At 34.2% G+C, this 25,859-nt stretch overlaps 1 protein-coding gene and 3 long non-coding RNA genes across 4 annotated transcripts; 3 read left to right on the top strand and 1 right to left on the bottom strand.

The window, feature by feature from the left end:
* Positions 1 to 6,557: 6,557 nt before the first annotated feature.
* LOC114404262 lies at positions 6,558 to 8,458 on the top strand. Its single transcript, XR_003664879.1, has 4 exons — positions 6,558 to 7,548; positions 7,726 to 7,861; positions 8,081 to 8,121; positions 8,211 to 8,458. It is a non-coding gene; the product is annotated as an uncharacterized LOC114404262 (long non-coding RNA).
* A 3,418-nt stretch (positions 8,459 to 11,876) lies between these two features.
* Positions 11,877 to 13,826, bottom strand: LOC114404257 (BTB/POZ and MATH domain-containing protein 4-like). The gene is made up of 4 exons (XM_028367311.1): positions 13,404 to 13,826; positions 12,667 to 13,012; positions 12,239 to 12,518; positions 11,877 to 12,078 (listed from the first exon to the last, which is right to left on the bottom strand). Exons 1-4 carry the CDS (start codon positions 13,808 to 13,810, stop codon positions 11,975 to 11,977), a joined length of 1,137 nt encoding a protein of 378 aa, XP_028223112.1. The 5' UTR covers positions 13,811 to 13,826; the 3' UTR covers positions 11,877 to 11,974.
* A 3,219-nt stretch (positions 13,827 to 17,045) lies between these two features.
* On the top strand, positions 17,046 to 18,139 carry LOC114404260. Its single transcript, XR_003664877.1, has 2 exons — positions 17,046 to 17,306; positions 17,751 to 18,139. It is a non-coding gene; the product is annotated as an uncharacterized LOC114404260 (long non-coding RNA).
* A 2,971-nt stretch (positions 18,140 to 21,110) lies between these two features.
* On the top strand, positions 21,111 to 21,592 carry LOC114404264. Its single transcript, XR_003664881.1, has 2 exons — positions 21,111 to 21,195; positions 21,420 to 21,592. It is a non-coding gene; the product is annotated as an uncharacterized LOC114404264 (long non-coding RNA).
* The last annotated feature ends 4,267 nt before the right edge of the window (positions 21,593 to 25,859 follow it).

The raw sequence follows: 25,859 nt of genomic DNA, 5'->3' as shown, positions 1-25,859 counted from the left end.
CCTCCCCTGCCTGGGCATCGGGCTAGTCACCAGGCCATGCGACCTCAGCCCCAAACTGCTCTGGGGTACGACATACAAAAGGGGCGGAACCCTGGCCCTGCTGACTGAGGCTGAACCAGTAGAGACACTCATGTATCTGCACCTGTCCATGGTGTTTGGCCGCCTGCTGGTGAACCAAATGATATATATACCGCTCCACATGCAGTGGCCCAACCGAATCGGCCTGCCGAGGTGGCGGCGGTGCGCCCGCGTCCTGATGTGCGTTGCCCTGCGCCTGCCTAGGCGTGCAGTACTTCTCGATGAAGGCTCGGGTGATCAGTGGTCGGATTACCTTGCTGGGGGTGATAGGAACTCCGTAGGACTGGCAGAGGCCCGTGATCAGAGCCGGAAACCCCAAGGCCCTGTTGGACTTCTCTGGGTCCAGAGGGTGCCTAGTAGGCGCCATTCCAGCAAATAAATAAATGGCATCAGCAATCACTTGGGCCATGTGAACGCTCATCTGTGTCAGGATGGCATGCACCAACGACACTTAGGCAGAGGGAGGTCAGAGTTATGGTCGCTAGGCAAGACATTGCTATGCAGCAGTGTCATCCATATCTGGGTCAAGGTAGTCATGTTGGTGCGCATGATCCGTACCTGCCTCCCTGCAGCGGTCCGGGCGAAATCCTGTCCTGGCATGCACAGCAGTTGGGCGATGGCTTCCTCATCGAAACCGTCTGCCTGTCTCCTCCTCTGGCTGAATTCGCATTGCTGGTCTTTCTTCAAAATCAGTGGGTCGCCCAAGAACTGGCTGCTGACATCTGCATCAAAGGGGACCCAGTGACCCCTCACCCGTGAGCGCATGTACCGAACCCCCTCCTCAGTAGGCCAGGCATTGGCATAAAATTCTATGACTATCTCCGGGTCAAATTTAGCCATAGGAGTCACTAGTCGTGCCCAATGTCTGCAAGAGATATCTCCCTGGAAGTCAGGATACTTGTCTCTCCCTGTGGAAAGACCATCCCATGATGGCCTCGAAGCACTATTGGTGCTCGACACACCAAAAACGGTGACTATCAAACTCCAAGGCGGCACTGGAGCCTTATGCATAAATTCTGAAATAAGAATAAAATAAAATTACTATAACCGTTGAAGAAATAGTAAACCATACAAGATTTATTAGAGGAAAGTTACCCATTTTAGTAAGACAAAATGACTCAAGTATAGCAAAGGAGCACAAAAGAATTTGTCAAAGGGGGTACCAGTTAGTACAACTTGGTGGGTAACATTTATCCCCACTGCAAGTACATCTACCCCACTTGTAAATACAACGTCTGCAGCCTCTGAATAACCAAATATCTGGAACAAATCCAACCAAAGAGTTAGACAGATTGAATTGTGAATGATATAATATTTATATGGAAGATTAGGAATTTGAATACATGATGGAAATACTCACGTTGACTTCAACAGTTGGATTCACATTGCCATTTACTACAAAAGCACCACCAAGAATCACTCTCTAAGTTCTTTTTATGAAATTATTTTATTTATATTCATTCGGGTGATGCACGAATGTTTATTATAGGTACAAATTTTTAGAACTTTCTATAATGTTTGGGTAATAAGTATGTAACATGATAACTCTAGATTACATATACCAGAATAATCTAATGTTTCTGGAAGCAATAATTTTAGATTGAACTAAATATTAAATATTTGTAAATTGTCTTACTATAGTCGGTGCAGCAACTCTATACATATCCAAAGAACACCATATTTTATTAAGCTAGTAAAAGTTGGAAGATATTGTCTTAATAACATGTCAAAATATTGTCTTAATGTCAACATAGTTGGAAGATATTGTCTTAACTCTGGAGGTAATATAGCTGCATCTTCTAAGATATTGTCTCCACGGTGGTGGTATTGTTCTTCGTCGTCGTGATGGGGTTCTCTGCGGTGGTAGTGTTGTTCTTTGCCTCTATGATGGGGATTTACGTGGTGGTGGTGCTGTTCTTCGTTGCCGTGATGGGGCTCTCCTCAGTGGTTTTTGCGTTAGTGTAGCAGAAGTGCAGAACAGCAAAAGCCAAGATCGAATAGAGGTAAACGAAAATGACAAATGAGTGAAGTAGGTTATTTTAAAATGCCAGTCTTTAAAATAAGTTAAATTTACAACTATTTTTATGTAAAAATCAAGTTATTGAAAATACCTATAACTACAAAACTAGTTATATTTATATAACTACTTTTAAATAACCAGATATTATATACCTGGTTATTAGTAACTATGGGAATTTTTTCAAAAGCCCGGTTATTTTTTAGAATCTATAGTTATTAAATACAAAGACAATCTTTTTTATTCAAATTATAATAAAGTATTTCTTGTTTTTTTATCATGTGTAAGAACTAAGAGAAAATTAAATATGTATTAACAGTAGTGTAAATATGTTTTATAGAGTCATCAAATCACACACAGATATATATATATATATATATATATATATATATGATAAGTTTGTTTGTTTTGATGATAACTACCTTGAAAGTCATGCGAAAGAATATTTTTAATTGATCATTGACAATGTAAAAACTTTTAAACTGGCAGTCTATGCTATCCACATTAAATTTGTTAGTAAGATATAATATTTTTTCTCAAATCAATAACTAAAAATTTAAATACATTAAATAAACGCAATACATTAAATGACTTAGTTTAGTTGTTTTTATCCACATCTGGACCCAATTTAAAATTAAAAGTGGGTAATGTACTAAATGTATAATGATGTCCCCATTGGCTGCTTTGGAAAGACACGGATTACAAAACACACAATCCTGCTAGTCTCGCTGATAACATCAAATAGAAAAACTTATTTCCACCGTAATAGCTTTCAAAGCTTTATAATGAGTAATTGTGCCAATGCACCCTGAATATACATCTTACCATCCCTCTCACACCTCTAATTATTTCCACCGCACAAAATATGCACTATAAAGTCCATCACCTCCTCTTGTATTCACCAAATAGACTATTAGATCCAGAGGTCCAAGACTGACCCTAATCACACTTTATAATTATTTTTTTTTCGTGTTGGCATATTTCCTTTTTCTAAACTTTTTGTTCTCTTTTTGTTTGTGGTAGATCCATGAGCCAGAAAACAAAATCACATTCATGGGCCTTCGTTGCAGATCTACTTGGTTGGAATTCATTGATCGAGTCTTATATTTCTTTGCCCTCTCTTTTATGCTTTGTCTTACCCTTTGCGGTAACCATGGCCAATAAACATCTTCAACGACCATGATTTCATTGATTAATTAAATAAGGTAAAAGTTCTAATTTTTTCGTTATTCTAAATTGAGTTATTTAATAGTCACAATTACATGATTAATTTGTATTCTCCTTAAAAGTCATGGTCGATACCCACACGAATTGATTTGTTGCATATCTACACCAATGTCTTTGTTAGTTCAAGGAGGAACCCACACAAATAAGATCTTTTTAGGAACATTTTGAGAGAGAAGTAGATTAGTTAGGCAATTCATGTTTGGTAAACAAGGTACAAAAAGTATCACCAATTTTTCCAAATCATTTAATACTTTACAAAGCAACCACAGTTGTTAGAGTACTCATAATTTCTTTCAAGCCACTCACCATAATTATTGTTGGTACCAACAAATGGTTTATCCAAGTGGTACTAGACAGAGATTCCTTAAGCATGTGGTCAAAGATTTGAGTCTTCACCGATGCGTGTGGAGAAAATCTTGTTGAGAGGGGCATCCCACGTATGTTTTCCAACAGGTCCCTTGGACGAGATTAAAATCCTCTTGGTTGGCTGATATCCTTCTTTGTTATCATATACAACAAAAAATAATTGCCTAGAAACCTTATTTCCCATCCCCTGTTAGTAGTAGTAAAAGTAGGTACTGTTTCTGGTACAGGAATAAACATGCAATATACTTTATCTTTATTCCAACTGCTCTTCTCATAATTGGTGTGGCTATATTAATAATATCTCGTATGTAATCTAAAAGGCTAAACTATCATATTTGTTTAAAATATATGCTAGTAGCAGATTTTATTAACATCCAAATTAAGTTGTGAATTTATTGGCATTATTTTGAGATTGTGTGGAACAATTAGAAACTCGAATTGAAATACTTAATCTTTCTAGCTAGACCAAACTCATGATTTTTGTTAGATGGGTCTAGCTTCTGGTTCTACATCCATACCAGAAAGTATTCGCACAGAGAGTCTTGAGGTGTAATTCGGCAATTACACAATGATAAAGATGGAAGAAAGTTCAGGGTTTCCTGTGTTATTTGGTGGTGAAAATTCAAACCCTCCTGATGATGGTGGCAAAGGCAAGATTCTGGGGCTGCAACTTAGTGCAAGACTTCAAAACAATGGTCTCAAAGATAAGATATTTCTAGGGTTGGAACTTATTGCAAGACTTCAACACCGCACCAGAGGTTTAAGACATTTAACTAGGATACATGGTGTGGATTTGACGAACGAAACTCAGGATACATACTTATATTTGTTTCATTCCCCTCTATGTCAGTTTCCCTCCCACACCAACACACCTACTTTCAATTCACTATCCTTTATCTATCACAATCTCAAAAACTCACTCTATATCTCTTTAACATTTAGCACTGAATTCATTCTGTTTCATATAATTTTTTTAAGGTTTTCTTTTAAATGAATATTGCTCAACTCGAACATATGTGAAAAATTATGAACATATTTTCGAGTTGATAGACATAAAAGACACTATGAAGTTTCGAAAGTGTCAAGAATAAAGCAATTTGGTAGGGAACTTTGCTGAATCATTTTAGAATTTTATAAGGCCCAATGAACACATAGTAAGTTTGCAAGACTTGAGGGCCCTACCAACTTCAGTCCATGCCCAAAAACACATAATAGCCCATTTGAATATTATGCAAAATGTACCAATATCAAGATTATCAATTCTAGGAATCATGTTGTCAACACGTCAAAATAAATGGATTTAGTATGTTTTTAATACATTAATTAATCAATTTAATTTGAAATTTGTGATATATGTACATTTATATCGTATTCAAACACAGAAAATATTTTTAATTCAAATTTTAATAACATATTTCTTTTTTTTTTTGTTATACATAACAGTGAATGCTAAATACACTCAAGAATTAATTCATATCAATTTTGGATATTATTTAATGTCTTAAATATATTTTTTATCCCTAATAAATTTTTTCTTTGCATTGATTTCCTAATAAAATAATAATTTTATTTTTGGTCCTTGATAATTTGTTTTACCATTTTTAAATTAGCAAATTTTTTGTTTGCTCCCTGCTAAATTACTGAATTTTTTAGTCTTAACTAAGAAAACTGAAAAAAAATTACAAGGAAATAAACACAAAATTTGCTAATTTTTCAGGGACTATAAAAAGTTCTAAGGACAAAATTAAAATTTTTGTTTAATTAAGGACTCAACGAAAAAGAAAAGTTTATTAAAGAGCAAACACAAAAATTAGATATTGATTAGGAATCAAAAATAAATTTATAGCTTTTTATTTAATTGAAAAATACAATATACTTTTAGAAAATCATTAAATAGAATACTATATCTCAAATTAAGAACTGATAATTTAAACACATTAAATAAATGGAGTACATTACATGGGTGAGTTTAGTTGTTGGTTTTCTCTAGATCTCAACCAAATTTCAAATTGAAAGAACATACATCGAATAAAAAGTGGGTCATGTACCTATAATGACATTCCATTGGCTAGTTCGAAAAGACGAGGATTGCCAAAAAAAATTATTCTGAGTTGTTGATAACATCAAATCAAACGATTTATATTTCTTTGTGCTAGTCCTGTTGGATCGCCGTGTAGGTTTCTAAAGCTTTATAATGCACACCTTCCATCTACATCTTAGTATCACTCTATCACCTGCAATATTCCTACCACATGAAATCTACACTATAAAGTGCATCATCTCCTCTTGTTCTCACCAAATAGGTTATTAGACCCAGAGGTCTAAGACTGACTTTGTCCACACTTTATAATTATTTTTTATCATGTTTGTATCTTTTTGTGTATGCTAGATCCATGAGCCAAGGAACAAAGCCCCATTCATGGACCTCCATTGCAGATCTACTCAGATGGAATTCGTTGACCATGTCTCATATTTCTTTGCCCTCTCTTTTATGCTTTGCCGTATCGTTTGTTCTAACCATGGCCCATAAACATCTTCAATGACCATGATTTCTTTGATTAACTATACAAGGTAAAATTTCTACCTCTTTTGTTATTGTAAATTAACTCATTCATTAATAACAATTACATGATTAATTTGTATCCTCACTAAAAGACATGGTGAATACCCACACTAATCGATTTGATGTAGATCTAGTCATCTCTTTGCTAAATAGTTGGGGGAAGAATCCATACGTATTAGATATTTTGAGAAACTTATCAAGATAGAATTAGATTTAGGTAGACAATATATTGTTGGTAAATGAGAATAAATTTTTTACCAAGGTACAAAATGTGTCACAAAATTTCCAAATCATCTAATACTTTACAAAGTAACCATCATTGTTATAGTACCCATGATTTCTTTCAAGCTGCTCACCATAATTATTGTTGGTACCAAGAAATGGTTTATCCAAGTGGTACTAGACACGAATCCCTTAAGCATGTAGTAAAGGGTTTGAATCCTGACGAATGCATATATGGAGAAAATCTTGTTGAGAGGGAGATCCCACTTATGAGTGCCAACAGGTCCCTTGGAGGATATTAAAATCCCCTTGGCCGGAAGCAGATATACTTATTTGCAATCGTATGCAACAACAACAATTATTGTTGAGAAGTCTTACAGTCATTGCGAATAGCCAATTAGCCGCCAACAAAATGATGTTATTTTAAGAGTTTATTCTTCTGTGAAATCATTTTAAGATTTGTGATATATGCTATTGTTTTGCCATTATTTTCATTTCATTTTTACCTTCTGCAGACAAGATTTTGCAAGAAATTGATGCTGTATCCTACAGATTGCTTGGCTAACTTCTTTTTGGCACTATCAGAATATTCTATAAAAAGGTTGAATATGTGCTTGAAGATTGTAATGAGGTTCTCATCAAAATCAACAAATTTGTCGTCAACAAAGAAGGCTTAGTATGTGTGGAAACGTTGTGTATGCCTGTTACTAAACCAGAAAGATTTGAGTTGGATGCTTTTGAGTTAGATGAACCTGAAGATGCTGGCAGGTATGCTTTTATTAGGTTAGACTTTAGAAGCTTAATGATTATGTAATTTTCTTCATACTGCTTCTCTGGAAGAAATTATGCTTAGAGACAAAGATATTAGAATTGTTTCACTATTTTACTTTTATAGTAAATGTAATCTTATTCTATTGTTTGAGTAATACACTATTTTACTTTTATAGTAAATGTAATCTTATTCTATGCAAAAGACATAGTTCGTTTCCCTTTCCAACAGAATGCCACCATACTTTACTTATTGCACACTGTGTACAGAGGCAGAGAGAATCTCCCATTACTTACTGTGCACTATGTAAGTTTGATTTGATCACCTTTCTTTTTCTTTTTGTTTATAAGCTCTTCTATCTTTACTAACATTGTTTTTCTCCATGTTCTTCCTCTGACCTTCAACTCCTATTCTCAAAATAAAATGAAAATGCGTAATTCCCTTAAGCTGTTGGCACTCCCCTAATCCCTTCTCAATCCTCAGGTTGCCTTGAAATTGTGGAAACTCCAAGGATGTTAGATGTACCTGAATCTCAGGATTTTGACATTCCAATTTTTATTGAGATAAAATCCTTTTGGAATCTCCCGAAACAAATGAAGTGCCTCATTTGATGGATGAGGTAAAGAATAACTAAATGATGAAAATACTCTTTGACATTCTAACAGGCACACTATGAGTGGTTTGCAATACATTCATAATTGTCTCCACGGAAACTCGCATAAAGAAAAACCATATTGTTGTTTGATCTAGGAACTTTGAATTGGTATGAAACTTTAGATTCTAAGATAGAGGAAACTTATCCTAGTACTAACCCTTTGTTTCATTATGTCTGTCTCAGGAAACAAATTCATGTGGAACTATATAACCAATCAGAATTATGTAAGAACCCTTGCAAATCTCCAGTTAAGTTTTATTAAATTCTATGTTTTGCTTAATAGTGCATGATTTCTTTATTTTTTTCTCTTTAGTAGCTGGCTTTGGAAAGTTGTCAGTTTGATTATTGCTTACAAGATTGGCTTATGATGGTCTTCTTTAATGATGTACCGGAAAGTTGCAAGTTGATGCAGAAACTTCTGTAAAAAAAAAAAAAAAGTTTGGTGACTAATTTTCTTATGGCAGTGATGCAGAAACTTGAGTTATGTTTTCTTGTCTTACTACTCTGCTTTTTCTGTAGATGACATACTTTGTTAAAGGATGAAAATTTGTTCTTCGTAACTATCAATTCTACTTTTATCTGAGTGATGATAACAGGAAAATGTGGAATTGTCGTTGTCCAGTCGGTTTGTTTGTCAAACAATAGTGATGTACTTCTATAACTTTTTTTAGGGTGATCGATGCCCTTTCAGTTAATGGATCAACTTTGTCTGATTGGAATATAAGTATATCAATCTCCAATGCAACGTGGAACTTATGTTAGTCCTTTTGCTCTTTCTTAGCAATCATATTTTGTAGCAGCAGAATAATTCAAGCATGCTTAATTATGAACTTCTTATGCGATAGCCTACCAAAAAGTATATTCATCTTGATGCTATAATTTGTATCAATTAATTTCTTTTAAGTTATCCTTAACTGTATATTCTCATACCTGTACAGTCTCAGGATTTTTCTCGTTCCGGTGTGATTCACATGAGGTATTATAGACATCAAGAAAATAAGAAAATAAGCAGGGAATGAAGGAAGACAAAAAGAAAGAGTGTATAATGGAAAAAGACAGGGACATCATGATAAAACAAAAAAAAAGTAGTTGTTGATATTTAAATGAAGTTAATTTATCTGACAGGCACAATATCCTTTCCCATGATGGGAGACATATTACACTCTTCCACGATAGCCTTGATGTACCCATGGACCAAACTCATTAAATCTGTGAGTTAGCCAGATTAGGCTTGGAAAAAAACCACATTGAATGCTCTACTTGTTTTAAGGCTTGTGGCACATCCTGATTATTGGTTAAACCAATGGTGTACAAGCTATGACCCTTACGTACATACCTATGGTTATTATATTTGGTATCTAGACATTTAAAAATATCATGATATCGGTCCTTTAATTTCTTTCCCCTCGTTAGTCACTCAATAATTTAATTTTCTAGTAAATTATTTTGTCAATATTTTAAAAAGGAATTCTTGTTCATATTTATCCTATTTGACTCAAATACGATTGTTTTAGGTGAGAGATACAAGGGATATTGAAAAAGAAAGTTAAAAAGTAAAAGAAGACTAATATTTATCCTATTTGACTCAAATACGATTGTTTTAAGGACTAATTAACATGCAAGATTTGACTCAAATCAAATTATAGGCTAAAAAAATTTCATACACTCATGAACAAATGAGTTAGACAAAGAAACAAGAAAAATAAAATTCAACACAACATAAGGAATCTTACGTGACATGTTTCATGACTAGACATGACTTTTATGACAAAACTACAATAGGTGAATATGTCATTCTAGATTTTTGAGGTTTTCTTCTACTTTAATGTTTTTGTAAGAATTTTATGGTTTAGGTTTCAGCCAAAAAAATTGACAATATAAAACTCAAAGGAACCTAAACTCAACAAATTCATGGGTCAAGAACAAGAACAAGGAATTTGAACCATAGAAAATCAAATCTAGCTTCTATAGCAAGCTTAATCGGTGGAACTTCTAAAAAATTATGTTAACAACATTCAGCACAAGACACGTGAGGAGATACATGGAGAGAAACGAAGAAACAACAATGGAGGAGAAAGTAAAGCTGAAAATTAGTGGAGGTTTAAGGAGCACCTACTTGAAGCTCTTGTGCTCTGATACCACTTGTTGGAAGCTTGCTTATGAAGCTTCTATGGAGGCTGGATCTTTGAGCTTCAATAAGGTCCTTCAATGGTGATTTTTAGCCATGGAATTGCAGCGAAAGATAAAGGAGAAGAGGTTAGAGGAGACATCATCCACTAGAGAATAAGTCATGGAAGGAGAAGCTTCACCACCAAGAGAGTGGCTTGGATAAGAAGCTTAAAGAGGAAGCTTCAATGGAGGAAGAGAATACCAGAGAGAGAGGGGGAGGAGGGGGGGCGAGGTGTGGGAATTGAAGGAGATTAGAGAGAGAAGTTGAACTTTGAAGTGTTTCTCACAAGTTTATCATTCATCAAAGTTACGACAAGTGTTACTTTGAAGATGTTATATAGGTTTTTTCAATGCCACCTGGTTAATAGGAACAAATAAAGATTCAAAACAACAAAGAAGGTTGACAAGAAAAAAGAAAACAAGATGGAAATTACGAAAACATAGGAAGAGGATATGATGAAAGTTAACAAGATTCAATGATGGTGGGAATAGATGTGATTCGGGAACCTACCAGCCAAGGTGAGATTTTGTTTAGAATTTGTAAAACAGACGGTACAGAAGAAGGGCTTAGATTCCTCAACATTTTGAGGCCATGTAGGGTGTAAAACATATGTTCCCTTCACAATGCAAACATATCAGGATATACTCGTGAAGATGCTGATGAGTTCATTTTTTGTAGCTACAATGGACACAACTGGGTATCTTCCAAGGTAGACTGGTTTCATGAGTAAAGAACACTCCAAAGTGAATCTGAAGTTATTCCTTTCTTGAAAGCATCAATAAGTGACAGTTTTTTCAATCTTGAAATCAGATTTTACCTTTTATTTTAATTTTGTATTTTTTAAACTTTTAGATAACAAATAATTACGAAAACAATCTTAGTATTGTACACCAAAATATTTAGGACAAAAAATCTATTTTTTTTAAATGTAAATTAATTATTTCAGGGTATTAAAGAAATTTTATACATTTAATTAAAATAAAATCTCAATTTTCTCTCCTTCATAATTCATGTATCCTATTTCTCTCTCCTTAGTGATCACATTCTCGGTTCCCGTATATCCTTTCTCTCTTCTCTATATCTCATCAGCTCACAGATTGATGCCGCACTGGGCATTGTGAGTCACAACAATGACTTTCAATGCGGTGTTGGACCCAAATTCAGAATCTCTCTGGTGGAGCACGCTGTTGCAGCGTGAAAATTTGGTGAAGAGAGGATGGAGGGCATATCCAATGTGCAGTGGGAAAGGATATGAAAAAAAAAAAAAAACTAAGAGGGGGTAGAAGTTTCTGACTGTTCAGAGTTGGAAACTGCACAAACTGAGCAATGCCGGTGTGACGAAAAATGGTTATGACCAGCGATTGTACCCGCTGGTTGCGGTGGTAAAACCTGTGGGTGAGAGTAGAGAGAGAGTGCAAGTAAAGCAGAGTAGAAAAATAGATAGATGAAAGAAGCAAGAATACTCATGGTGAGTGCAAAATTTTGCTGCTGAATTGCAAAGATAGTCACGAACTGATGGTGGATGGAGCTTGAATAGTTTACTAGGTGAGGGAGACAAAGAAATTTGGAAATTTTGGATGAAACTTGAAGATGTGGTAACATACGAGAGAGAAAGATACCTTTGGCCTAATTATAGAGAAAGTGTGTGAAATGTATTTCCAAAAGAAAGGACAAAGGGTTGAGAATCTCTATCACATGCATGCTGATTTGTAATAGAGACATTATAGAAGAATGTAATTTCAATTCATTTATAAAGTAACATAATATAATATATAAAAAGATTACTGCAAAACTATATATATAATCTTCTTTTATATTTTTCTGGTCTCTTCCAAACTTGGATCTTAGGTCGTCACTCCTCTAAACTAGACCTTGGATTAAGCACATACAATTTAGTATTTTCCCTCTCAACTAAATTCTTTCTCGCATCCTACTCCAGTCTTTAGCAGTTCTGATTGCAGTAATGGGCAATTTTTCTTAAGATACTCAAAACCATCAGAATGCATCACCGCTGCAATAGACATAATAATGAAAGAAATGATATGAGAATCAACTGTCAACTAACAAATAATGTAGACACCAAAATGATGAAAATATATTACAAGCTAAGAAGTAATTGGCTATGAACTCAAATGTAGAGTTGGGTTTGAAAGTTAAGCATGGAAACTCACCATCAAAGTTTTCAGCAGAAAATTTTTGACAGATGGACTTCAAGTGGGTAGCACAATAATGGTCCGCAAGAGCAAAAATATAGGCAACAGAATCTACAGATATGTCTTTACAAAGTATAGATTCACACATTAACATTAGTCTTGGCAAACCATACTTTTCTCCAGCAGCTAACAACTTTGCTATAAATGATTCAGACAACGAAGGAAAGAATGACGAATCCAACATAAAGAGCTCTTCATCTTCCAAAAGAGTGTCTCTATAAACAAAATGAAGTAAAGCCTGCTCAACATAGAACACGATTAAAATTAGATAACCAACCAAACGATAGGCCCGATTTTAACTGAATTAAATAGCATATATCTTGTGTGGAACAAAAAACAGCTACAAAGGTATAGAGAAAAAGAGGAACTTTTAATGAATGTGACACCTTGAAAACCTTAGGTTCCATGTCAATAACAACTATCTCCTGATCATCCTTCTTCATAGCATTAAAAAATTGAGTTTCAAACATGGTTGATCGAGCTGCCAATACAAGCTTATGAGCATGAAACCTTTCTCCACCAACCGAGAAAGTAACATCAAATGATTCCTCATCCTCTAACAACATCCCAAAATGTTCACCAATATCAGATTCAGGAACCTGTATTGTGTTTAACTGAGAAGAATCTATGGACGACACTAAAACCGCAATAGTGCAATTTATCTTCAAGCAATCATCCTTGAGAAAATTTGACGTCTCAAGGTGTCTCCGTTTGAAAAACCGCGTATAGCCCCTATTACACAACAAGTGCATCATTGATCACTACGTAATGTACACCACAAAAAATGGATACAAGAGCTAATAAATCATGATGATATCCAAATCATATCACCAAAATCACAAGGTTCTCTAGTTCCTTTGAAAATTTAATTTTTATGTCTTATATTCTAATAAAAGAGCTATCTCTTTAACCCCTGACAATAGTGAAAAAAGATTAAAAGAAAAATCAATAACACTTTGCTTTATTTTAAAGACTATATTGTTTACATAAATGTTGAACATACGAATATAATAAGTTTGTATAGAGACTAAAACTAAATTTTAAAATATTAATAAACTAAGATACATTTCAATATTTATTTTCTAAAAATAAAAATAAAAATAAAGAAAACACTAACACTAACCACATGCTGCCATGGTTTATGAGAGTGTAAGGCCCAATCGTGAGGGAGTGACTGAAGTGGCTATGAACCTTGTGCTCTCCTTTCTTGCATAGGTCGAGCAACGTGAGATCGAACAACGCACGAACATTGGTGCTCTTGGAATGGAGTGCAACGAAGACAGAGACATAAGCGGCATTATCTTTGGGGTCCCTACCATCAGGGAAAAAGTATATGGCCCATTGGAACCCTCCCACTATGAAAGTCTCACTCACGATGTATTTCCCAATGCCCATTCCTTTCGTTAGTGAGTAACCCTTGATCACAAACTCGTGGGAACCACTCATTGTCTCTGTCACCGATTTTGAACTCGTTTGGGACCCTAGAACACTCCTACTCACCATTGATGGGTTGCACATCGCACGCGACATTTTCTAAGGAAGTAAATTTTTCTCGAAAAGTAAAGGAACACAGATTTGCACTGAATCAGATCTTATGTTTTTGGCTTCAATCCAAATAAGTTATGGATTTCATTAAATTTTACATTAAATAAATAATAAATGGCAAGTGAATAAAAGAACGATGGCATTTAATGATTTAAAGATTTTTCTTTTATACTTTAATCTGATCTTTATTCTTGAAGCTTTTGTGCGCATGAGACAACCAGGTTTTCATCTCAAATATCATCAATGACTTACACATTATAAATAAAATTTGTGGTTTACTGTCTTTTTAGTCTCTAAACTTTTTAGGATTTCTATTTGTAATACCTGTACTTTTTCTTACTAGTCAATGTTCCTTAATTTTTTATTAGGGACTAGAATAAAAAATCCTAAAAATTTTAGTGATTAAAAATATAATATGTGCCCATTTTGTCCTATTCGACAAAAACGTTAGAAAAACCAAAAAGGGGGTCTGTGAATTTTGAAAAGAAGGGTTCGGTAGTTGTTTTTGCACGGGGAAGGTATACACGCCCGTCACAATGGACGACAGCCTTTAATCGAGTGTACATAATGTAACTTCAAAATTATGTTGTTTTCTTTTTTATGTTTCTTTATTTTTTTTTTGGGTTAACAAGGGTGTTGCCCTTGCTCCTACGTATCCTCAGGTGCGATGAGGAATTCAGACCTGTTCTTTAAGTCCGAATGTTTTGTGTGTTAAGTTGGTTTTATGTTTTTTGAAAGATTCATTTTAATTGTGAACAAAAAGGTCGTTTAAGGCGTTGGACCTTGAAATGATGTTTTAACATTTGAAAAGAGGAGAGAACCGTTAAGGAGTTGGACCTTGAAATGATCTCAAGTGATATTTGATAAAAAGTAGTTAGTTATGAGTTGATTTTATCTTGGTTTCGTTTGTTAACTTCCAACCTCTTTAAAGATAACTTTACAACATTAGTGATCAGTTAAGATTGAACTTTACAAAGAAAATGAGATCACCGATGATAGATGGAGGAAATGAATATGCACAAAACACAAGGGGGACCCATAAGGGTGCATAGATCACATTCAAATATCAAAAACAAAACTAATCGACGGCCACACGAAGAACACTGAACAAGGAACAATGTAGGGGTCGATCACGGTCGTGATTCAGTAGCGCCTCGGCTTCATTTTCTCTTCTTTCTTCTTCTTCTCTCTCAATTCTCTCAATATCCTTCAATGCTGAACCTTGGAACCCTTTACTCAGCCCCCTTCACGCCTATTTATATCCAAAAATGGCATTTGGTGGACCTGCAGCTCACCCAGGCAAGCTGAGACTTAGCCATGAAGCAATTGGCTCACCTAGGCGAGCCAAAGACTGGTGTTGAACAACACAGTTTGGCTAGCGCGAATCAATGAATGACAGTCCCCTGACGAAGTTAGGGTATAACACTTCAGATGAACATTTCTCTCCTATTTATGAGAGTTATGGGCAAAAGGCTTAAGATGGGTTCTATTTGGCTAACGGGTATTTGTTCAAAAAGGGAAAGCTTTGCATATCCCAAGGATCCATCAAGAAATTATTTGTGAAACAGAGCCATGAGGGTGGCCTCATGGGCCATTTTGGGATAGACAAGACCCTTGTCTTACTGAAAGAAAACTTTTATTGGCCCCATATGAAGAAAGATGTCCATAAGCATTCACTACAAGAAAAATGACCTAAGCCTACGGACGCCTTTTTCCTACAGACATTAATTAGTGTAGGTAAATCTCAAAAATACTTTTACCTACAAGGGACTAATGTAGGTAAAACTCAACCATTTGTACCAACCATTATTTGGTGTAAGTAAATTCATTAAAACTGAAAAAAGACTTCTACCTACAATTACATTGTGTAGGTAAAACTTCAAAAAACTTGTGCCTATGGTTGATTAGTGTAGGTAAAACTCAAAAGGATGACTACCTACAAAAGCACAGTGTAGGCAAAATTCTAAAAAACTTATACCTACAACTACGTAATGTAGATAAAACTTCATAAAACATGTGCCTATAATTGGTTGATGTAGGTATACCCTCAAAAGTCTTATACCTACAATTGTTGGCGTAGGTAAAACTCTTTAAGACTGTTTAAATTTGAATATTAATCTCTTGTTTTTTTTAGTAAATACTCAATCTCAAAAAATAACCATTCAATTTAAATTAATTTTTAGTTAATAATTGTTCAAAATTTTAAAGATAAAATATATTAATTAGTAATATTAAATTTTAATTTAGATTATTATTTTTATGGATTAATTTAGATTAACATTATTTTTTATGGCAATTTCTTGTTAGTTTCAACAATGATATTCATTTTATCTTGAAATCAAACTCCAAAATGGCCACAAGCCTTTGGATTATGGACCGGGCCTTTGAATTGATGCAGAGAAGGTACTAGTTTAGTTTCACCAAAATAACCCGCAGACGCAAACGTTGAAAACACATCCGTCTGCCCCAACATTACAAGCTAGATCCCTTCTCTCTTTTCTTCCTTTCCCCGTTTGTTTCCCTTCTTCTCTCAGGCAATTCCTCAATCACGCTTTTCCCTTTTTTTCTTTTTTGCAATTCCTTCACAATTTCCCTTTTCTTTTTCATTTTCCCATCTTTTTTTCTTCTTCTTACGTGTTTTACACCGCGAAGAATAATTTGATTGATTGATTAACGCATCAGGAGAAATTTCAGTTACATTGCAAACTTATCTGAACTTGATTCAATTTTCTATATGCTTCAGCTTTTGTATATTATTATATTATTATTTGTTTTTATTTATACTTTGCCTGACTTGTTGCATATATAATGTAATAGTTCGATTTCCATGCCCTTGGTTTGCGTGTTTATCTGTTCGTGTTTGGGTAAAGAGAGTGTGTAGCCATATGATACATCATCATCTTCTTCTTCTTCGTTCTGGACACGTGACAATTAACATAGGGTTTGGGATTGATGCGCAGGTTACATGGCATGTTGCCGTTACTTGCTGAGTTTTATTTTGAAATTTGAATTGAAATAAGAATGTTGATTGTGAATGGTTTAACTGAACCCCTACTTTGTAGTTCATTCTTTTTTATTTTTTTCTTTTTTGTTTTGTTTTGAGTAGTGGTGATTGCTACACAACTAGATACAATTAGCTATGAGTTTTAAAATGAGTCAGTTAGATTCAAAAGGAGTTGTAGGGACCACTCATTTATTGAAAGTTCAATTAATATTTGTATTGTGTGTGTGTGGAATGGGTGTGTTTGTGATTTGGAGACAAATTTTAGAGAGAGAAATGCTGATTGAAAGAGTTAGGGTTAGGATGTATGTGTTTTTTGTCATAACTAAACAAGGTTGATTAGACAGTTGGTGGATTAATCTTAATTCACAGTATTTTCTTTTATTCTTATTATCCCCTATCTCTGCAGTGACATTATAATTCAAGGGCTGACCATTCTTGCTCCAGTTGACTCTCCAAACACTGATGGAATAGATCCAGGTAAATTATTATTATTATTATTTCCACTGGCTTTCAGAGGAAAACATTAGATAAAAAGAAAAAAGGGAAAAAGCTATGTGGGATTAACAATATACTGGTACTTAGTTGTTTATTAGATGCTATATGTGAGCTAAATCTCTGTTCAAATATTAGGCGACTCATGTTTAAGAAATAATTTGACACAAGCTATGTGGGATTCAATTCTGGATCAGAGCTTCTCTCTCGTCAAAATTTATGTAATGCGTACCTTGACTTCTAAATACATGTCATCTTGCTACCTTCTATATGGCTGCTCTATGCCACTATATGGAATTGACTCCTATGCTTTTGACATTAGTTTGTAAATATTGCAATTCAACTTGTTTATTTATGGAAGAATTCATTCAGCCTTATTTTGGTTGCTAAAGAAAAAAATAATTGCTTATAATTTTTGTTTGAGTGCAGCCAAATTGCTATTCCAGAGTTATAAGTGTTAATGGCGATGAACATATTATAATATTTGCGAAGAGGGACATTAAACAGAGGGAAGAGCTTACATATGATTACAGGTTTACCTCTTCTCCAAATCAGGCAGAGGGAGCAATTGCTGTTATTATTATTAGGAGTGTTTGGAAAGCATCCTTGAATATCTTGCTGATCAGAAGGACCCTACTACTTTATGCCAGAAATTTATTGATGAGTTTGATCGATGCATCCTCAGTTATTTCGCATTTAATTGGAACCAAGCTTCTTATATGATTAGTCAGGTACAGTATATATAATTTAGAACAAAACTTTGCATGCAGTATACTTCAAGCAGATTTTGGTACTAATAAGTGTCCTAACATTTGTTACTTTTGGGGATGATAATAATAGGCAATGTATAAGTAGAGTGTTAGAGTATTTGTATCATCCTCGTATTTATTGAACAGATTTGGCTATATTATTTGGGGATGTTTTAAAAAAATGTATATATGAGATGCTTGTAATACTTCTTACAAAGTAATAAAATTAAAAAATATATATTTAATATTTTTTCATTTAATAATAAGGTTATTAGTAATATATTACAGGAGATTTATTCAAACATAAATATGCAAGGTTATTATTAGGAATTGGAATTTGTGTCCCCTGAGAATGTCTCCTAGTGTATCCAATTGATTGGTGAGGTCCGGCTGCTTCCTGAAGACCATAAAGCAAAAGTAGAAAAGCTGGAGGTAGACTTCATACTAATAATAATTAAAAAATGTTTAAAAAGAAATAAGAGAAAATCACGTGAGATTGAAAAATAGAGTAGGAAATTAATTTAAATTAGAAAAGAGATGAGGAAATCAAGAAAGACATATAAGAAAGAAGAAGAGAAATCTGATAAAAAGAAAATTTTCAAAACGAAAAGGTGTAATTCACCTTTTATACATAAAACTATCAATTAAAATATCATATTTCACACAAAATTACAAATTTATTTTAAAAAAATTATCGATCTATGAAACTTTAATCTCACTTGCCATAAAATCTTTCACATTTACTCACATTTTCAGATTTGCTTGTTACCTTTGAACCTTTAAAATCATTTTGCATTCCGAATTTGTCACAAGCCTCTAATTATTTAAATAAAAAAATCTAAGAAATTTTCATAAAAAAAGAAGAAGAAGAATTGAACAAGAGAGTTAATGAAGAACTAGAAACGCTCCATGAAAGCTAAGGAAAAGGAGAGACATACAATTTAAGTGGAACTGAAAATACGAAATTTAAAAAGCAAGAAAATTTTCTTGTTTGTGCGGTGACACAAAGCAAGTAAAGAACGTAACCATGCTTTAGCATAGTAATAGTAATCAGTCACACTTTGGACATGAGGAAGTAAGAGTAGAAGGTGACGACATGACCCTTAACGCCTACGGCAGGGTTAGTATCGTTGGTCCAACAATTGCGGTCGTTAAGTGATATATCATATGTTTCATGTTACATAATACTCCATATAATTAAGACATGCAGCATCTGATTACCTTTGGATTCGCCAACGAAGCAACTCCGGCGTCCTCCACCTCTGGCTCTGGGGAAACATGGTTCCTCACCTCAATCGCTGCGTCATATGACATATTTTAAACAATTCTGTTTCAATAGGATAGGAGGCAGATAGCTATTTCGTTCAAAATAGAACCATGGTAATGTGAGACATATGACCATATGTTCTTGGTAATGTGGCTATCTGCATGTGCATGAATAGCTCAAGAGTGAATCAGAACCATGGTCATGTGAGTTCAAGTGCTTGGTTCTTTGACATGGATATCCTTATTTTATATGATTTTGATATTTCATATTTGCATATGATTATATTTATAGTTTCTAGCAATTTGTTCATTTCAGCTTAATTCATATATTGCTGATTTGCAGGGTGTAAAATGTGGTATTTATGGTGCCAATTCTGCAGAATGGATTATGAGCACGCAGGTACATTTTATTTTTGAATTTGCTTCCCTTGTTTTCTGGTGAGTTTTTTCCATCTTGATTTTTCTGCTCACTCTATATGTTGGAGGTTTCTATTGTATTATTTAGATGTTGATATGTTGATTTTTGTTTCTTTTTTGCGCTGAGTATCTATTGTTATTTCTATTTCTACTATATTGTTTCTTTGGTAGTTGGATTTTTGTAGTCCTTATTGAGCTTAATGGAGAATAAGGTATTTCTAGATTGAAGCTTTGTTTCTTATATTGAATATCTACTCTTTGCAGAGAGTTCCACTTATTTACGAACAAAGTCCTTTTAAAATAATGCAAGTAAAGAACTTACACTGAAACTTGTCCGGTACCTAAAATTGGGATATATAACTTTTCTAACAATGATATGTTTTTTGAAGTTTACTGCATGCAGTAAATTCAAATGGTGCATGGTACTGGGAGAATATCTCATTGTACAAATATTCATTTTTCAAATTAAACTTATAATTTTCAGTTGCTTTGACACTCTCATTCATATGACACAGGTGTTGGGGCTATAGAGTTTATTATATGCCATTCAGAGGTCTCAATTGCACTTGCAAAAGAGAAGAAGATACCTGAGGTTCTCCTATCTAAGCCCTCTGTTTTATAGCAGTTTAATTGTTAGGAAGGATTTGAGAGTTGTGTACAATCTTTTGTAAACAGTTAGTCTCACCCAAATATTTGTTTTGAAACTTTTCAGCTATTCAAGACACTTCCAAATGCAACAAAGTATCTCAAGAGTAAGTTTTGTTGATTCTCTCCTTTCTTTCCTAAAATGCTTGTGCTTTAGAAAGAAGCATTCATTTTTATGTCTTTGTTACAGCAATTAATGAATATAACTTTTTTGTGCAATGGAAATGAAAATATAAGGATATCTTGTAAATGGAAACTTGGGGATTGTTTGGTTTGACCAATTTATACAGAATCATATACATTGGAATTTATTTTTCTGAGGTTAATTTCAGTCATGACCTCAAGGAATTAATTATGTCTTTTGCTTTGAATATTTTGTGTTTCCCATTCCTAATTCAATTTTTAATACTGTCACAGGATCAAACTCAGAGCTTTGAACTTCCTATTAAGAAAAGGATGTATACATATCTTACCTTCCACTCGCACATACTTTTTTTAGGACCATTGAGGAGATATTCATATGGCATGGTGCTTCAAATGGTTTCTGGCGTGGGGTAAGTATATGTAGTATATGTATATCTGTCATTATGAAATGAACATTTGATGTAATAATTAAACTTTGGATTTGTTTGATCCCCCCCCCCCCCCCCCCACACAAAAGTTGAACTTTGGATTTGGAATATGACCATCATTTACTCAATGGCTGTAGGATGTCAAATTGTTAATTGATGAAGTTGGGCAACTAAAACCAACTATTTTCTGTGTTGTTCCCCGTGTGCTTGATAGAGTGTACTCAGGTAAACTCTTGAAAATTCTCATGATTGTTGACAGTTTGATGATCTTTCCATAATCATATAATCTTGATGGTAAAATTATTATTTCAATAGGACAAAGCTACTCTGCAAATTATTTCTTGATCATTGGAGTAGCATTTTTCTTACTTTTCTTTTTCATTTTTCTTCCTTCCCCTTCCCAATTGGGAAAAAAATGCATTGACTCTCAACCCCTATCTGATACACAGGTTTGACACAGAAGATTTCTTCTGGGGGCTTCTTGAGGAAGACATTAAAGAAAGACAGCAGAATCTCCTTTTATGTTTATTATTATTTTCAAAACTCAAAAAGAAAGACAGATTTGAACTGTAATTATGTTTATGTATGAACATGCGCACACAGTAGAATCTCCTTTTATGTTTATGTAGTCTAATTTTGGATTTTGAATGCTAATTATATGGGTCTAAAATTGTTCTTGATTAATTTGATTAGGGAAATGACGATTAGCTAATACTTCTAGATTTAAATTTATTTCTTATAAATATAAATCAATAAAATTAAGAGCACAACTATAAAATTATGTCTAACTGAAATATATGTGGAAGTTATTCTGATGTCTTGTCACTCTAACTTTGTGTATATATGCAAAAGATATTGTAGACATCTTTATGGTCCTTGTACTAGATTAGGGTCTTGATGTCTTGTCACTCTAATAGTGGAGGGTCAGCTCTAGCCAAGGCCTAGGTAATTATGAACTTGGCAAAGCTAGTTGGAGTTGGAGCTGGAAGGATCGTTGGATTGCTGCACTGCCCACATTCAATTATGTATGTTATAAGCTCTCTCTAAGATCTAAACATTTACCTACAGTTGAAGATGATAGGTACATGTTAAAGACTTTTACCTACAGTTAGGAGATGTAAGTAGAAGTTAATGATTTTTACCTACACATTATACATAGTAGGTAAAACCTATAGTGACAGACAATTAGCTGTCATTATACGCCCCCTCAAAGTTGACAGAAGAAATGTCTGTAGGACAAAGTTTATTATTCATTTACCTACGGATTTTTTACTTATAGTGACAGTTTTTGTCTGTAGGTATAGGTCATTTTTATTGTAGTGATTGCACTAGGTGTGTGGCTTGTTTACAAGCCTAGTCTAGGGTGATACCTCATAGGCTATACACACCCTTACTCATCCCATTTGCACCCTCGGTAGACATTAGTATGGACTTTGTTCTTGGGCTTCCTTGAACCCAAAGACGTGTAGACTCTATCTTTGTGGTGGTGGATAGGTTTAGCAAGATGGCACACTTTATACCATGGCATAAGGTAGATGATGTTTCTCACATCTCAAAACTCTTCTTTGGGGAAATTATGAGACTCTATGGTTTGCGTAGGATTATTGTGTTAGATAGAGATGCTAAGTTCCTTAGCCTTTTCTGGAAAACCTTATGGGCTAAGCAAGGAACTAAGCTTCTTTTCTCTACCACTTGTCATCCATAAATTGATGGGCAAACAAAGGTAGTGAATGGGTCTCTATCCACCCTTTTAAGGGATTTTCTGAAAGGAACCCATAAGTCTTAGGATTAGTATCTTCCTTATGTAGAATTTTCCTACAACAGGGGGATTCATAGAACAACCAAGCAATCCCCTTTTGAGGTTATCTATGGGTTCAATCCTCTAACACCCTAAGACCTAATTCCCCTCCCACTTGACACTTCTTTTATACATAAAGAAGGGGAATCAAGGTTAGAGTTTGTAAAGAAGTTGCATGAGAGGGTTAGGAACCAACCAAAGGTGTATGCTACTAAAGGAAATAGAGGAAGAAATGAGCTAGTTCTTAATGAAGGGGACTGGGTTTGGCTCCATCTTAGGAAGGATAAATTCCCTACTAAGAGGAAATCCAAGCTTAGTCCTAGAGGATGGACCTTTTGTAGACAAAGGATCAAGCTGAAAGTTTTGATGATGCCAAAGGATTACATGAATCATATGCTTCTCAAAGATTTACTCAAGACAAAGCAATTAGAGTTAATCAAGATGGATGATCAAGACAGTCTATAGAGTCTTAGAAAGGATATTAAAATGGAAGGGAATTCCAATTGGATTAGCAAAAGGTTTGGCCAAGAATTTTAAGCTAAAAAGTGTTTTTCAACAAATTTACTCTCTGGTAATCGATTACCAGAGGATGTAATCGATTACCAGTGGCCAAAACTGATTTACAACAGCTATTAAAATTTGAATTCAAAATTTTGCACTGTGTAATCGATTACACATATATGGTAATCGATTACCAGCAGTTTCTGAACGTTTTAATTCAAATTTTAAAGAGTGTAATCGATTACACACTTATTGTAATCGATTACCAGAGGAGTTTTTTCAGAAAACATTCTCATGAGTCACATCCTTTCATGTGGTTATTGAATGGCTTTCATAAGGCCTATATATGTGTGACTTGAGACACGATTTTGACAGAGTTTTTTTAGAACAAAAAGTGTTTATCCTCTCAGAGAGCAAATTCATTTTATCCTCTTAAGAATTCCTTGGCCAATTCAATTGCAATTCATTAAGGAATTATTTGAGCGCTCAATCTGTAAAAATCTATCTCTTTCTAGAGAGATTTATTCTTCTTCTTCTTCTCATTCTCTAAGGGATTAAGAGACCGTGAGTCTCTTGTTGTAAAGGAATTCTAAACACAAAGGAAGGGTTGTCCTTGTGTGTTTAGAACTTGTAAAAGGAATTTACAAGATAGTGGAACTCTCAAGCGGGTTGCTTGGGGACTGGACGTAGGCACAAGGGTGTGGCCAAACCAGTATAAAACTGAGTTTGCATTCTCTCTTCCCTTAATCTCCTTTATTCATTATTGCTTTATATTCATATTCAATTGTTTTATTTGAATTAATATTTAAGAAGATTTCATTAAGGGAATTCATAACTTGAATAAAAAGTGAAATAGAATTTTAAATTAGGGGAAGTAGTTTGGAATATCTTAATTCAACCCCCCCCCCCTTCTTAAGATATCTGAGGCCACTTGTCTAACAAGTGGTATCAGAGCTTCATTCTTGTATAAAGTTTAGAAGCTTCAAGAAAATATGGCCTCAGCAAATTCCTTATTTCCAGAAGGGAATTCTATCAATAGACCTCCAATCTTTAATGGAGAGGGTTACCACTACTGGAAAACCCGAATGCAAATTTTTATCGAGGCAATAGATCTAAATATCTGGGAAGCCATAGAAATAGGGCCTTATATACCCACCACAGTAGAAAGAGTTTCAATAGATGGTAGTTCATCAAGTGAAAGCATAACCATAGAAAAACCTAGAGATAGATGGTCTGAAGAGGATAGAAAATGAGTACAATACAACTTAAAAGCCAAAAACATAATAACATCTGCCCTAGGAATGGATGAATATTTTAGGGTTTCAAATTGTAAGAGTGCTAAGGAAATGTGGGACACTCTTCGATTAACACATGAAGGAACTACAGATGTTAAAAGATCTAGGATAAATGCACTAACTCATGAGTATGAATTATTTAGAATGAATGCAAATGAAAATATTCAAAGTATGCAAAAGAGATTTACACATATAGTGAATCATCTAGCAGCCTTAGGCAAAGAATTTCAAAATGAGGATCTTATAAACAAGGTGTTAAGATGTTTAAGTAGAGAATGGAACCCAAAGTAACGGCCATTTCTGAATCAAGAGATTTGTCTAACATGTCTCTTGCCACTTTATTTGGAAAGTTGCAGGAACACGAGATGGAACTATTGAGATTGCACCAAAATGAAGAAAATGACAAGAAAAAGAAAGGAATTGCTCTTAAAGCATCATCCTCAATTCAAGAAGAAAGTGATCAGGATAATGATCCAGATGATGATGATGATCTAAGTCTTTTTGTAAGAAGATTCAACAAGTTTCTTAAAGTAAGAGGAAATCAGAGGCGACCAAATTTTAAATCAAAGAGAAGGACAGGAAATTCATCCTCTACTCTAAAATGCTTTGAATGCAATCAACCTGGACATCTGAGGGTTGATTGTCCCATCTTCAAGAAAAAGATGGAAAAATCTGAAAAGAAAAATCATAGTGAAAAGAAACTGAAGAAAGCATACATTACATGGGATGAAAATGATATGGAATCCTCTGAAGATTCTGAAAATGAAGAGATAAATCTCTGCCTTATGGCTAAAAGTTACGAAAGTGATGAAGAGGTAACATCTTCGAATAACTTATCTATATCTTTTGATGATTGCAAGATGCATTTGCTGATTTGCATAAAGAGTCAATTAAACTTGCAAAATTAGTTTCATCTTCAAAGAAAACAATTTCAAATTTAGAAAATGAGATTTCGAAATTAAACAAAGAATTAGATCTTCTTAGAAATGAAGTCTCAATTTCTAAAACAAATGAAAAGTAATATCTCCACTATTTCTGACAAGAAAATATCAGATTCTTGTAGTTGTTGTGATAAATATGTAAAAGAATTAAAGAGTTGAAGAATTCACTTTAAAATTTTCATACAGTAAAAATAATTTAGATGTTATATAAGTAAACAAAGATATGTGTCTAATAAAAATGGACTAGGGTATAAATCTGATAAACAACAAAAGTTTCATAAAAAAATTTTCACTTCCACACAAAAATGTAATTCTAATTCTATCACTTGTTTTTACTGTGGAAGAAGAGGACAT

The sequence above is a fragment of the Glycine soja genome, unplaced genomic scaffold (assembly GCF_004193775.1).
Source record: "Glycine soja cultivar W05 unplaced genomic scaffold, ASM419377v2 tig00014833_1_pilon, whole genome shotgun sequence".
In the NCBI taxonomy this organism is placed as follows: Eukaryota; Viridiplantae; Streptophyta; class Magnoliopsida; order Fabales; family Fabaceae; genus Glycine; species Glycine soja.
Note: the sequence above shows the minus strand (reverse complement) of the source record. Positions and strands in the feature narration are given on the sequence as shown.